This window comes from Daucus carota, chromosome 5 (genome assembly GCF_001625215.2).
Source record: "Daucus carota subsp. sativus chromosome 5, DH1 v3.0, whole genome shotgun sequence".
Lineage (NCBI taxonomy): Eukaryota > Viridiplantae > Streptophyta > Magnoliopsida > Apiales > Apiaceae > Daucus > Daucus carota.
In genome coordinates, this window is record NC_030385.2 from 152,033 (window position 1) to 163,921 (window position 11,889).

The 11,889-nt window shown below is 31.3% G+C and overlaps 2 protein-coding genes across 3 annotated transcripts; both read right to left on the reverse strand.

Moving 5' to 3' along the window:
- Window positions 1-234: 234 nt before the first annotated feature.
- Window positions 235-3,427, reverse strand: LOC108221112 (tubulin gamma-3 chain-like). Its single transcript, XM_064094611.1, has 8 exons — window positions 2,779-3,427; window positions 2,320-2,373; window positions 2,141-2,245; window positions 1,479-1,553; window positions 1,342-1,386; window positions 1,065-1,193; window positions 409-512; window positions 235-327 (listed from the first exon to the last, which is right to left on the reverse strand). The coding sequence occupies exons 1-7, from the start codon at window positions 3,175-3,177 to the stop codon at window positions 489-491; spliced, it is 831 nt and encodes a 276-aa protein (XP_063950681.1). The 5' UTR covers window positions 3,178-3,427; the 3' UTR covers window positions 235-327; window positions 409-488.
- Window positions 3,428-5,620: 2,193 nt separating this feature from the next.
- LOC135146799 (uncharacterized) lies at window positions 5,621-9,901 on the reverse strand. 2 transcript variants are annotated; one of them, XM_064093059.1, is made up of 9 exons: window positions 9,683-9,901; window positions 8,658-8,807; window positions 8,485-8,574; window positions 7,659-7,863; window positions 7,330-7,457; window positions 7,012-7,251; window positions 6,176-6,274; window positions 6,003-6,080; window positions 5,621-5,848 (listed from the first exon to the last, which is right to left on the reverse strand). In XM_064093059.1, the coding sequence occupies exons 1-9, from the start codon at window positions 9,812-9,814 to the stop codon at window positions 5,807-5,809; spliced, it is 1,164 nt and encodes a 387-aa protein (XP_063949129.1). In that variant the 5' UTR covers window positions 9,815-9,901; the 3' UTR covers window positions 5,621-5,806. The 2 variants fall into 2 exon arrangements, with proteins under 2 accessions (XP_063949129.1, XP_063949128.1); XM_064093058.1 differs by having other exon boundaries at window positions 5,623-5,848; window positions 7,330-7,532; window positions 9,683-9,862.
- Window positions 9,902-11,889: the final 1,988 nt, after the last annotated feature.

An 11,889-nucleotide genomic window follows, 5' to 3' on the forward strand; every position in this document is an offset into this window, starting at 1 on the left:
AGGTATCAGGAGATTCAGGACTTCCAATTTCAAATGTGCCAAGACTAATATATCTAAAGGTTCATTTTGTGCAACTTAGAAGCCGGTTTGATAAATATGAAGAAAGTAATATAGCATAGAATCTTCATAACCTCTAGTACACTATGCAGATTAATATCGACATTCAAAACCACTAAATGAGACGTTGTATATGTTGCAGCAACCGTAAAAAAGGACCTTGGATAAATCCAAAAGGTGAAAGTGGGGTACACTAGTAGTTCATATTGCTAAGTTTGGAGCCACGGATCCTGTAGCATTCCCTTCTCTAGTTAGGATGTGATCTGGATCCTGCACAAAAATATAATATATTCACATTGTAAACACAAAACATAAACTATATACGGAGGATCAGACAAGTAAAAGACGTACCTCCATCCCCCATTTGATGTAGTCAGGGGACTCACAAGCCTTGTATTCATCAACCAAGCTCTCAATTATCTCTAGATTCATCAAAATTCTGAAAGATCATTATCCTGCCCAAGTTTCTCACCATATGAAAATGTAAACAAATTGTGCAAATATTTGGCAATGAAGGACAGTCAACTGAGATGAACCTTTAGATTTGTTAAAGGTCTGACAGGAAATTTTTAAAGAGCAACAAAAAAATTATTTATAGTTAAATAAAAAAAATTATTATTCACTGTCCAACAATTTATTGACTGAAAATCGAATCCAAAGTCCAAATCATTATATGCAAAATAGAAAATTTTATAGTACTACTAACTTTATAGCTTTAAATTTAGTCATGACTCTTGTGATCCCGCATACTAATGTCATTTATTGACATATATACTATAATATAACAATTAGAGTTTTGGATAGAGAAATCAAATATTAATAAAGTAATAGCATAAAACTACTGATCTTGTATTTTAATCACAGATAGAACAAAAATGAACATTATTAGTTCCTAAAGCATATTCAAATATGCATCTAGAGAGTACTGGTTAACTATTAGTATAAAAATAGAAGTTCATCAAAATCAACAAGGTAGATTAAAAAATTAACCTACAGTAGCAACTTACATCAAACAACGGGAAACTCCTGTATTTGTCAAGAAATGCTTGCCGCTTCCTCAATAGTGAATACTGACTCAAACATTTTCTAAATAGGTGCCGGATACCAGTATAACTTGCAAGCATAAGGCCACTTACCTAAATTATGTGATTACAAGACATGTAGATCATTAGTTTAGGTTAGGCATCATGTGTGGTAGCAGAAACAGAAGCACCAGAAAGTAGTGACGGTCAGTGTAGTGGTACTAATGATCAGATGAAAAGATTAACGAATGTAAATTCTCACCCTATGCGCAGTTTGAACATAAGGGGATTTTCTAGATAAAGCAACCTGCCAAGAGAAAAAAACATTTAAATTAAATTTATTTACAAAAAGGAGAATGTAAAGAATATATAGTAACCAAATGGGTGTAGTAAACATGCCTGAATGCTTGCAGGTCCCCATTCAATGAAATTAACAAGCTTTCTTTCACGGATTCTTTGAAGACTATCATAAACCTGAATTCGCCACAATATGGTGAATGCCGTTCGGTGAGAGTTCTCAGCAAATGATCAAACTTTAGAGTCAAACATATACATAATCATCTACAGTGAGTTCCCATGAACAAACAAACTCTATATACAACTAAGACCGAAGGGGTGAGAACATTCAACCATCGTTCAAATGAAATCATGGTCAATTGATCTTAAAGGTGCAAAGAAATGATGAACATAATAAACTATTAATTGATCAATTAAAAGAGGGACATATTTGAATCTTTAAAAGAACTTATAGGCTTGTCTGTGGACTTCTCTCCAGAAGATTTTGGAGAGAAGTTGGGTAAAAATAACACTTGCTTCTTCCTACTATCCTGAAAAAAGAATAAGGAACATGGTAATCTGCCCTCTTTTATTTCCCAAAGTCAACTCAAGAAGAGACCATAAGCTTTTGTGTTAATATCCACACTACCCATACAGTTCTTATTTCAGATTTTTAATAATTAATTATTTACCTAAAGATACCACATATGCATCCAGACTCCTAAAGTTCACATTAGGAAGCAACATGGGAAAACACTTTAAAATTACACAAGTAGTATACTTACCTGAGTAGGATCAACTTCTCCCTGTATAATGTTTAATATCGATATGTACTTTGCCTGACTAGCTTCTTTTGTCCAGGCATTAGGGGAGACCATGATATTCTTTATCTGCAAAAGAGACCATAGTCATAAAACTCTTATACTTGAATAGTATAGCAATCTATAGACAATGTATATCTTGCCTGAAGAAGTCTTCTCATCACATCTAGTACAGTAGTTTTACGGATCATATTAGCCTGCAAAGATCAGATCACTTAAATTAAGCTACAACTTCGATACTAAAAGGATATATAAAAATTGGTTGTTCTTCACATACTAAAATGTTGAGCTACTTTTGTACTTTATTTTAGATTAAGTAAGATAATAGCATTGTAAAATTTTCAAGGGTTAAGCAAGGTCAAGCCAATAATTAGGCTTTTGTTTGACACATTGACTAGCCAACTAGCTTCCACTTTCTTATTCTAGGCCTATTATACACACGCTAAAGACTAAAGTTCTTAAATTAATAATTTTAGTTTCAAAAGTCAACTTCAAAGTTATATATTGGCATATGCCCATTCTCACGGCCTATTGGAATTTCCTTGGCTAGAAACTTCACAGTAAGATTTATTCAATTACATAGAAGGCCATGGATATTTCACCTGGCGTTCTACTGTTAGAGGTGTATATCCTGTCATTAGAAAGTGACATCTTGGTGTTGGAATCAATGAAGCAAGAAGGCCAACTAAGTCGCCATTCATGTATCCAGGATAACGCAGAGTGGTTGTGCTTGCTGACATTACAGTTGAAACTAAAGAGTTGGTCTGGGAGACGGAAGGATTCGGAATATGAAGGTGTTCCACAGCAATTCTATTCAACGCAGTATTATCAAGAAGAACTACACAATCAGCATTCAGAGTAAGGCGCTTGAGTGTCAGAAGAGAGTTGTAGGGCTGGACCACCACATCGCTTATCTCGTTCTTGTTAGGAAAGACGCTATATGTCTGTACAAGTTTCTTGCTGTAGAGATCATTCAGAGTCTCCAATAGATATGAACCCATACCTGAATTTCATGAACTATTAATCAATAAATATTCAATTTATAAATCCCTCGGACATGCTCAAAGGTTGTCAGGCAAGCTTTCAATATTGACCTAAATATAAAAGCCAGATTTTGACACTATTATTTTTGCTGAGATTTACTTTTTAAGACCACTGTTACAGATGATTACCACAGCCTCATCATTTTTAAGTATGCATGGTGAAGGTGAAGAAAACATCAAGTTGCTAATATTTACTACTGTGCAGATCAATGAAGAGACCTAGAATCCATGAGCCATGAGCCAATATCTTAAATAATTTACCAAATAGTCTACACAGCAGGGGTTTAACTGGATCACATTACTGGGACAAGATATAGAATTGGGCTCATAGATAGGTTGGGACTGAGATACTGTTGGGTTGGTAGGATTCAATTATGCCTAGTAAGATAATCCGGAGAATAGCCTAGCATTATATACATAGAGAAACGTTCTATGGAGACTTGGCTTAAACACGATCATGTACAAATAAGGTAATATATCCTAGTAAACTCATGTCAATTTGATCTATAAGTACTTAATTTTAATTTGTTGTTGATGTGGCTTCAGTAACTACCCCGGACCTTTGATAGTCAAATTTCATTCCACGAACAGACTACAAACTATTTCTGACGTGTGGTTATAATAGTATAGTACAGAGTAGAGAAGATTACAGACAATATATAAGTGTATAGAAGTTGGGTAGTGATGCATTTCTAATGAATTCAAGTATATATAACAATAATTTTAAAAACAACAAGAACTACAAATATTATATATCCTGCATAAATAATAACTTACCTGAAAATTATTCGTTCAATGAGGCAGGTAATTCGTGGAGCACTTTCTTCATTATTTTCTGAAAATATTTCGGGAATCAAGTTAAAGCTATTAAGAAAGATTCATTGAAATTGTTGATTGCAATGATATTTTAGAGATTAGCACCTTTTATAACAAAGTATACGAGAGAGATGATCATAAAGCAGCAGCTTACTCCAATCGGCAAATCATCACCATCGTCGATCGCCATTTTAAATGGTAGTCTTTTGACTACAAACTTGTATACTCTATAAATACATCTGGGTGGTTTTGAGACAGAATACAAACGAATACAAACTGAATGCAAATCTGGGTGTGTAAAGACACTTTAGCAATATTGTCCTTACACACCTAATGTTTACTTTCCTCCTACTTCCTGTGCAGTGGGCTGCAGAAACATATGAATTAACAAGAGCGACACCACCAAAACTATTGACATCAGCTGCCAAAACTATCAACTCTTTTCACCTCATAATCATCATCAATTTTCTATTGTGATTAATGATCATAGAAAAACCGAAACTTTAAATTGTAATCAGGATTTAGCTTCATTTGATGATAGAAACTAAATCATTGCAGTATTAAAGAACTTTTAAATGTATACAAACCCAATCTCAGTTACATCAGCATATGGTCCAAATCCAGATGTGTAGAGCGACAAACAATGCATCCTTTAAACAACTTAGCCACTAAAGTAGTCCACAAACGGAAGGCTGATCCCTCCTTTGAAACAATTACAAACCAACGGTAAAAAGATGGTTTAGATGTAGAGGAATAAACAGAAAAGACTTAAGATTGTTCAGAAGATAAAACAGAAATAACTTATATAATGCTGGCCCCGCAAACATCCAGGATTTCAAGTCCACAATAAATAAATTTGTTAAGTGATAACAAAGTTTAAACAGAATTTCATTTCTTGTACAACACAAACAGGGAGTTCCAGTAATGACAAAATACCAAAGTGTACATGAGAGAACATCCATCTATTACTTTCCTACGCGGTAAACGCCAACAGCCATGGCATGCCCTCTCCCTATTGGTTCTAACATGACAAGTTCTTTTGTCTCGAACTCTATCCTCAGGTGGAAGGGAAGTTTGTCAAACAGATCTTTTACCTGGCTAGTCAAATTCAAAACTCAACTAATAATCCATGATTATAAAACCAAAACATTATACCACCAATCAAGTCTTAAAGGATAATCCAAAAATTAAAATTGGAGGGGATGATAGAATAACCAAACTAAAAAATGGAACAATGAACAATTCAAGAGAAGATCATAGAGCATTTCAAAAAATTAGTTCACAACCATAGCACAACCCTCATTTTGGATGTATTAAGAAAATGTTTAATGCGAAACTGTGCATTAAGAATTGGGTAAATGAGCTAATTCATTACTGTACCATATGCTAATTTTCAGTTGAATAGCCAGTTGAAAAAAGTCGAACTATTATTTCAAAATATACAACAGTTTTTCAATAATGATGATCCGTATCAAAAGTGTAATTTTTGAATGTTTAATCTTTTATTGAGTGATTATAATTTAATTAAATTTAAAATGAATCATATTCATTTAATATGTAGAAAGTGATGAAGTACATTAAAAAATATAGTAGACATCATATTGTGGGTGAAAAAGAACCTGCAAAGAGCAATCTTCAGGATAAATGATATCACCAAGCAACACATCCACCATACCAACAACCATGCGGTAATCCATACCAAGAATAAAGCGGTAATCTCTACAACGAACCACGTTGGAATCCTTACGGAAACATAAATTTCCAGGAAGTGTTACAACGTTTGACCTCTCCCCCACCGTGTTTGCAACAGCATCTGACAACCCAATTACATAGACCATCCTGCAATTGAAAAATATGTTGACAAACACTATTACTAAATCATATTTAAACATCTAGACAATATCATGATATGGAACAAAAAAGTACAAACAAGCTATGAATAACCAAGAACGCACTAAATAACTTACCGAGCCAACAAGATCAGACAATTGTAAAACTGTAATTCCACATACATCTCCCAGGTATAAAACGTGAGAGCCGGGTTTCTAAAAACATAAAACCAATTAAATGAAGCAAATATGAATTAACTAATTGCAAATCTTATTTGCTATTGTAATTTATGATATATGATAATACATACGACCCATATATTAGTAAGACCGCCCATTACTGCAGCCGCCAACTTTGACAGATGCGGATTCCATACTCTGTACTCAACTTCAGTTCCATCATCCTCATTCTAAAATAAGACAAGTTATATAAATCTCAACACATAAAACTAGGTCACACATTTCGTCAAAATGCAACAAAAAAGTTGTGTTATTGCGTGTTCAACATTTGATAACACTATTAAAAGGGCCATTTGGCCATAACCTTGAAATTCCCTTTATATAGTTCTAAATGCTTAAAAATGTAATAACTTTGCTCTTTAGTGGCTAAATGTTAAGGTATCAAAGTTTATTTGCAAACTAACACAATAGCAAATTAACACATGTTTAGACGGTTTAGGGGGCAAAGGACGAATTGGCAACATTTTCAAGACATTAAGAACTAATATGTTGGTTTTGTTGTGTTTCGCATAGGATCAAAAGAATGTTTTAATGATACTCCCTCAATCCCTCGCAATTCTTTACATTTTCTATATTTTGAAGTCCTTTCCAATTCTTTACATTTCAAAACTTTCCAAAAATAATAAAGTTTTAATAATTTAAAAACTTAAATGAGCCAACTACTTCTCTTCGGCTGTCTAATATATTGATTGGTTCCACAATTTACCCACTTCCTACTCATTTTCCACTTACTTTCTTCTCATTCCGTAACCTCCATGCCCAACCCGAATGTAAAAAAAAATTGGGAGGGACACATGAAGTAAATAATAATAATGCTATGTAAATAATAAACATGGATCGTAAAAATTCTGAACTACATAATAAATTGATTAAGAGCCAAATACTAATCATATATAAATTGATTCACCTCAACAGATATTAATTTTTCACCATAAAGAACTTTACCGGGTACTAAATTTTTAGTACAGATAAAGTTCTTTTTACCCAAACCCTTGGTGATGAAAAGTCCTTCAAATTTATGTGGCACAACCACAACTTTGTCAACAGTGTAAAAAATTCTTTGCACCATGGAACTTTCTTTGTGTGCACAACTTTGTCTACGATAACTGCATGCCAAATTCAGTCGAGCCATTTTCATGTTTTCGAGCTAGAAAAAGAAAATCACCAAATTAGTTGCGGGGGAATCATTTATTAAATGATCACTTATCGAAAAGGAAGCGCAAACCTCCAAGCCGGTGATGAATTTATCAAATTTCACCCGCAAACCACGCATGACCTCATCAATTATATGACCAGCTATGGCAGGTATCCCTGTTGCTAAACCTATTGTCTGTGCCAACCTTGCATTTGCAACTGCAATCCAATAATCAGAGATTCGCTCTGGAATATTATCCACTACGAAATTTTTCAGCTCCTTGGTCACCGTTGCTATAAACCATATACATGATATATTATGTAAAAGACACACATGGAATAGAACTAGAGAATATATATACATGTATATATATATATACATGTATATATATATAGTAACCTTCTCATTTATTCGCTTACAGTTGCATATAGCCTTCATTTGAATGAGAGCGTCACCCACAGATAAAAAGGGATAAAAAGCTCTCAGCGTGAATGGGTTGTTATTGAGGTACTTCTCAGCTATTTTGAACGTGGTGGTAAATCCAGGATATTCATACATTCCATGAGCATCGAAAAGAGCGTATCCCGAGGCAAATTCAATAAGAAAAACAAAATGGTGGCCATACTGACAAGTATACATACATGAATAGAAACAAGTGAGTTGCATTGCAAGAAGCGATAAGTATACTTAATTTCACCCAAAAAAACATTATTGAAACTAGTCAGTAATATAATAAACAAACGTTATAGATAACACTAATATATATATAGAGTTGCACTCCATAAAGAACACCTTATATAAAGAACAATAAAAAACACCTCATATTTAATCCAATATAAGAGTTCCGTCATGACACCTAATACAAAAAGTTGTTATTTTTTTTACCCTCTATCCATTTAGCAAAAACAAAAAATTAAATTTTTGTTTTAAAAAAATCACTGTTCATGATGACATCAGCAGTGACGTCATCATGAACTGTAATTTTTTCAAAAAAAAATTGTTGAATGGGTAGAAAATAAAAAATAAGAACTTTTTGTATTGGGTGCCCCTGGCGGGACCAATGGATCTATTGGAATAACTGATTTTATATTGTTCTTTATTGTTCTTTATATAAGAGTGTTCTTTATGGAGCAATGGCCTATATATATATATATATATATATATATATATATATATATATATATATATATGGAACCAAAGGACCCCTAATTACTTTGAAAATGAAAAAAAAACAATATAATTTACCGCATTGCAAAAGGACGTCCCTGGTTTAGATGTTGGTGCATCATTAACTTTTCTTTTTCTTCCTGAAGCAGTAACAGCAGTAGCTTTTCTCTGAATGGACAAAGTAGATAATAAATCAAGTCCCCAAATTACAATTACAAAATAATAACACAAGAACAAAATAAATAATTTACCTTATTCCCTGGTTTGGATGTAAATTTATCTCCATCAACAGCAGCAGGATTGGCTTTCTGCCTTAAAATATCAGGGCGATAATGAACACGATTTTTCCTATATTCCTCTTCTACACGACGACGATTTTCCATCAATTTTAATTCCAAGTCCTATGATTGGCAAATACAAGAATTTCAATTACAATTTGACTAGTTAATCATTTGTGAAATCATAAACTAGGTTTAGTGTACAAAGGATTAAATTATTTTAAAAATTTTAACATACTTAATTCATTCGGGAACTAAACCATGACCATATTTAAAATCTTGAGAGCAACGACTATAACACTATAAGAAGGCTATAACACTATAAGAGTGTATGTTTTACTTTAAATCTAACACTACAATAGTGTAGATGGTTTGAAGTTTAATATAAAACTTACACTATTTTAAATAGTGTAATGGGTCACAAATCTATACCCGTTGGTGAACCAGACGACCCCTAATCTATACTAAACTATAATAGCTAAACATGCGTATAATTTGTAGTTTGGTTACCATATTTTTTTTGTCTCTTAATCCCCTCTTTTAACTACAACCGTTAGATTTTGAAACCAAGTTAATGAGAACCATTAGATTTAAATTTAACTTAAACACTAATCTCAGGTTCGAATCCCACTAACAACATGCATTAATCGATAATACTAAAGTTATTCTAAACAATGATCACAGGGTTCGAATCTTACCAACAACATACATTAATTCACATATAAAATATGTTTATTTGATTTTAATTATATATTACTAAATTTATATTTATTAAAATATGTAAAAAAAATATAAAATATTAGTAATCCCGTGCATCGCACGGGTTTTAAGCTAGTTACTATAACAAGGAAAGAAAATCAAAATAATTTACCCTCTTGCAAGGTGTTTTTGCATCGTCTTTTTCTCTGAATGAAGAAAAGAAATAAAAGTAGCTAATGAAGCAATTCCCTACACTACAATTACAAAATAATAACACAAGAACAAAATAAATAATTTACCTTATTCTCTGGTTTGGATGTAAATTTATCTCCATCAATAGCAGCAGGATCTGCTTTCTGCCTTAAGATATCAGGACGATAATGAACACGATTTTTCATATATTCCTCTTCTACACGGCGACGATTTTCCATCAATTTAAATTTTAATTCCAAGTCCTATGATTGGCAAATACAAGAATTTAAATTACAATTTGACTAGCGCATCACATGTAAATATATGAGTTATCAATATCCCATACAGGTTTTAATACAATACTAGCTTATAACCCGTGCAATGCACGGGCGGTTAACATATTTGTTATTCTATTGTATATATTTTAAATTTACCTAATTTTATTGTAAAAATAAAATTATGATAGAATAATGTAGTTAAATAAATGTTTTATTTAACAGTTGGAAAAATTCTTCATAGTTAAGTCCATCAAATGGCTAATTAAAAATTAGGTCGAACATATATAATTTAATGAGAATGTTAAAATATTTTTTTTACATGTTATAATTTAAGGAGGCCTATAAACTCAGATATAAACTAACCAATCAACCTTTTAATATTTCATTACTAAAAATTAAAAATATGGTATAAAACATATTATAATTTAAAAAGACGCATGAAACCAAATACCAACCATTCATACTAACCTAAATTTAATGGTTTGGTTTAATAGATAATAAAAATATACTATAGCATGTTATAAATTCAAGAGCTCCGTGGGTCGAATACCAACCGATTCACCAAACTCAACTAACCAACCAACCAAGCGAACTTTTTATTTTCGGCTTTAATAGTGTAATAATATATATAACATATAATAAATTTGTAATATTTTCTTTAATTTGAGATCATTAGAGTATTTAAAAACAATGTTATTAATGTATTTTGGTTGAATAATATCACATGTTATTTATTAATAATTATATATAATGATATTATATTTTTATATATATGGCGCCCGTGTAAATTGTAAAAGCTCGATTTTTTTAGTTAGAAAATCTATAATGCGTTTTGATTAAAAAGGCGATTACTATGTTGCTCGAAATTATTTTAGAAGATTGAGTTTTTTGAGCTATATAATTCGTACTTACCTGATTTTCGAAAAAGTCTCGAGATTTAATTCTGATTGTTTCAATTGATCGGGAGTTTTTGTGATTAATCATAATACTTCAAAGTTTGCAATTATGTTGTGATTTTAAGAAATATGAAATATATTGAAAAATCTCACATAAAACATCATTTTGTTAAAGTCAAAAATATCCACCAATCATCAAATTTCAGTGGACTTCAAATAATCATTATTGCATATCATCGGATTTTTAAGTAAAATTTTGATAAATTTCATCAATTTGTTTAGGTTAAATAAGAATCCTAACTAAATAATACTAATACTAATAATCTGACATATTTTTCAATATGTTAATTAAATATACCTAAATGTCATGAACGAAGAAATATTTCTACAAATCTCAAATGAATGTAACAAAAAAACAAGAATAAAAAGATATCTAGGAGATCATAATACAATATCACTTGCATTATATAGGGTTATTTTCTATGATCTGGTACGAAAGATTATTATGGGGGTGTTTGTTTCCGGCTTAAAAGCCGGGTTTTTGGTTTATAAGTTAAAAGCACTTATTTGTACCGTATGTGTAAAAAGTCAAGAAGCACTTCTATTTATTTCCCAAACACTTTAATCATTTATAAGTCTTAACTTTTCTAACTTCTACTCCACTTTTTTATTTTAAGTAAGAAGCACTTATTTTAAACTCACCCAAACGGTCCGTACGTAGATATCCACAAATCAAACTCTTACTTCAAAATATTATCATCTTCTTTGTTCAAATTTAAATTTATTCTAATATATATTTATTGTAATACTTATTTAATCTTTTAACAAATATATTATGACTGACATTAATATATATATCAGAATAGTTATCGTGGTATATAACATTTAACATCTAGACATATTTTTTACAAGAGATCATCGAATAAATATCTTCTATCTACACATATTTCTAGATATAATCGAAATAGAACTCTCGAATAGTGTTTTAAGAGTTCTAGATTTATAAAAAAAAAATCTCTGATTAATTGAAATTTTTTAAAATATATTTATCAATTTATCAATTATATTTTAATTCAAATAAAAATTATGATTTATCAGAAATAAAATTTTAAAATCCCCTAAGTCGATAATTTCAAACTG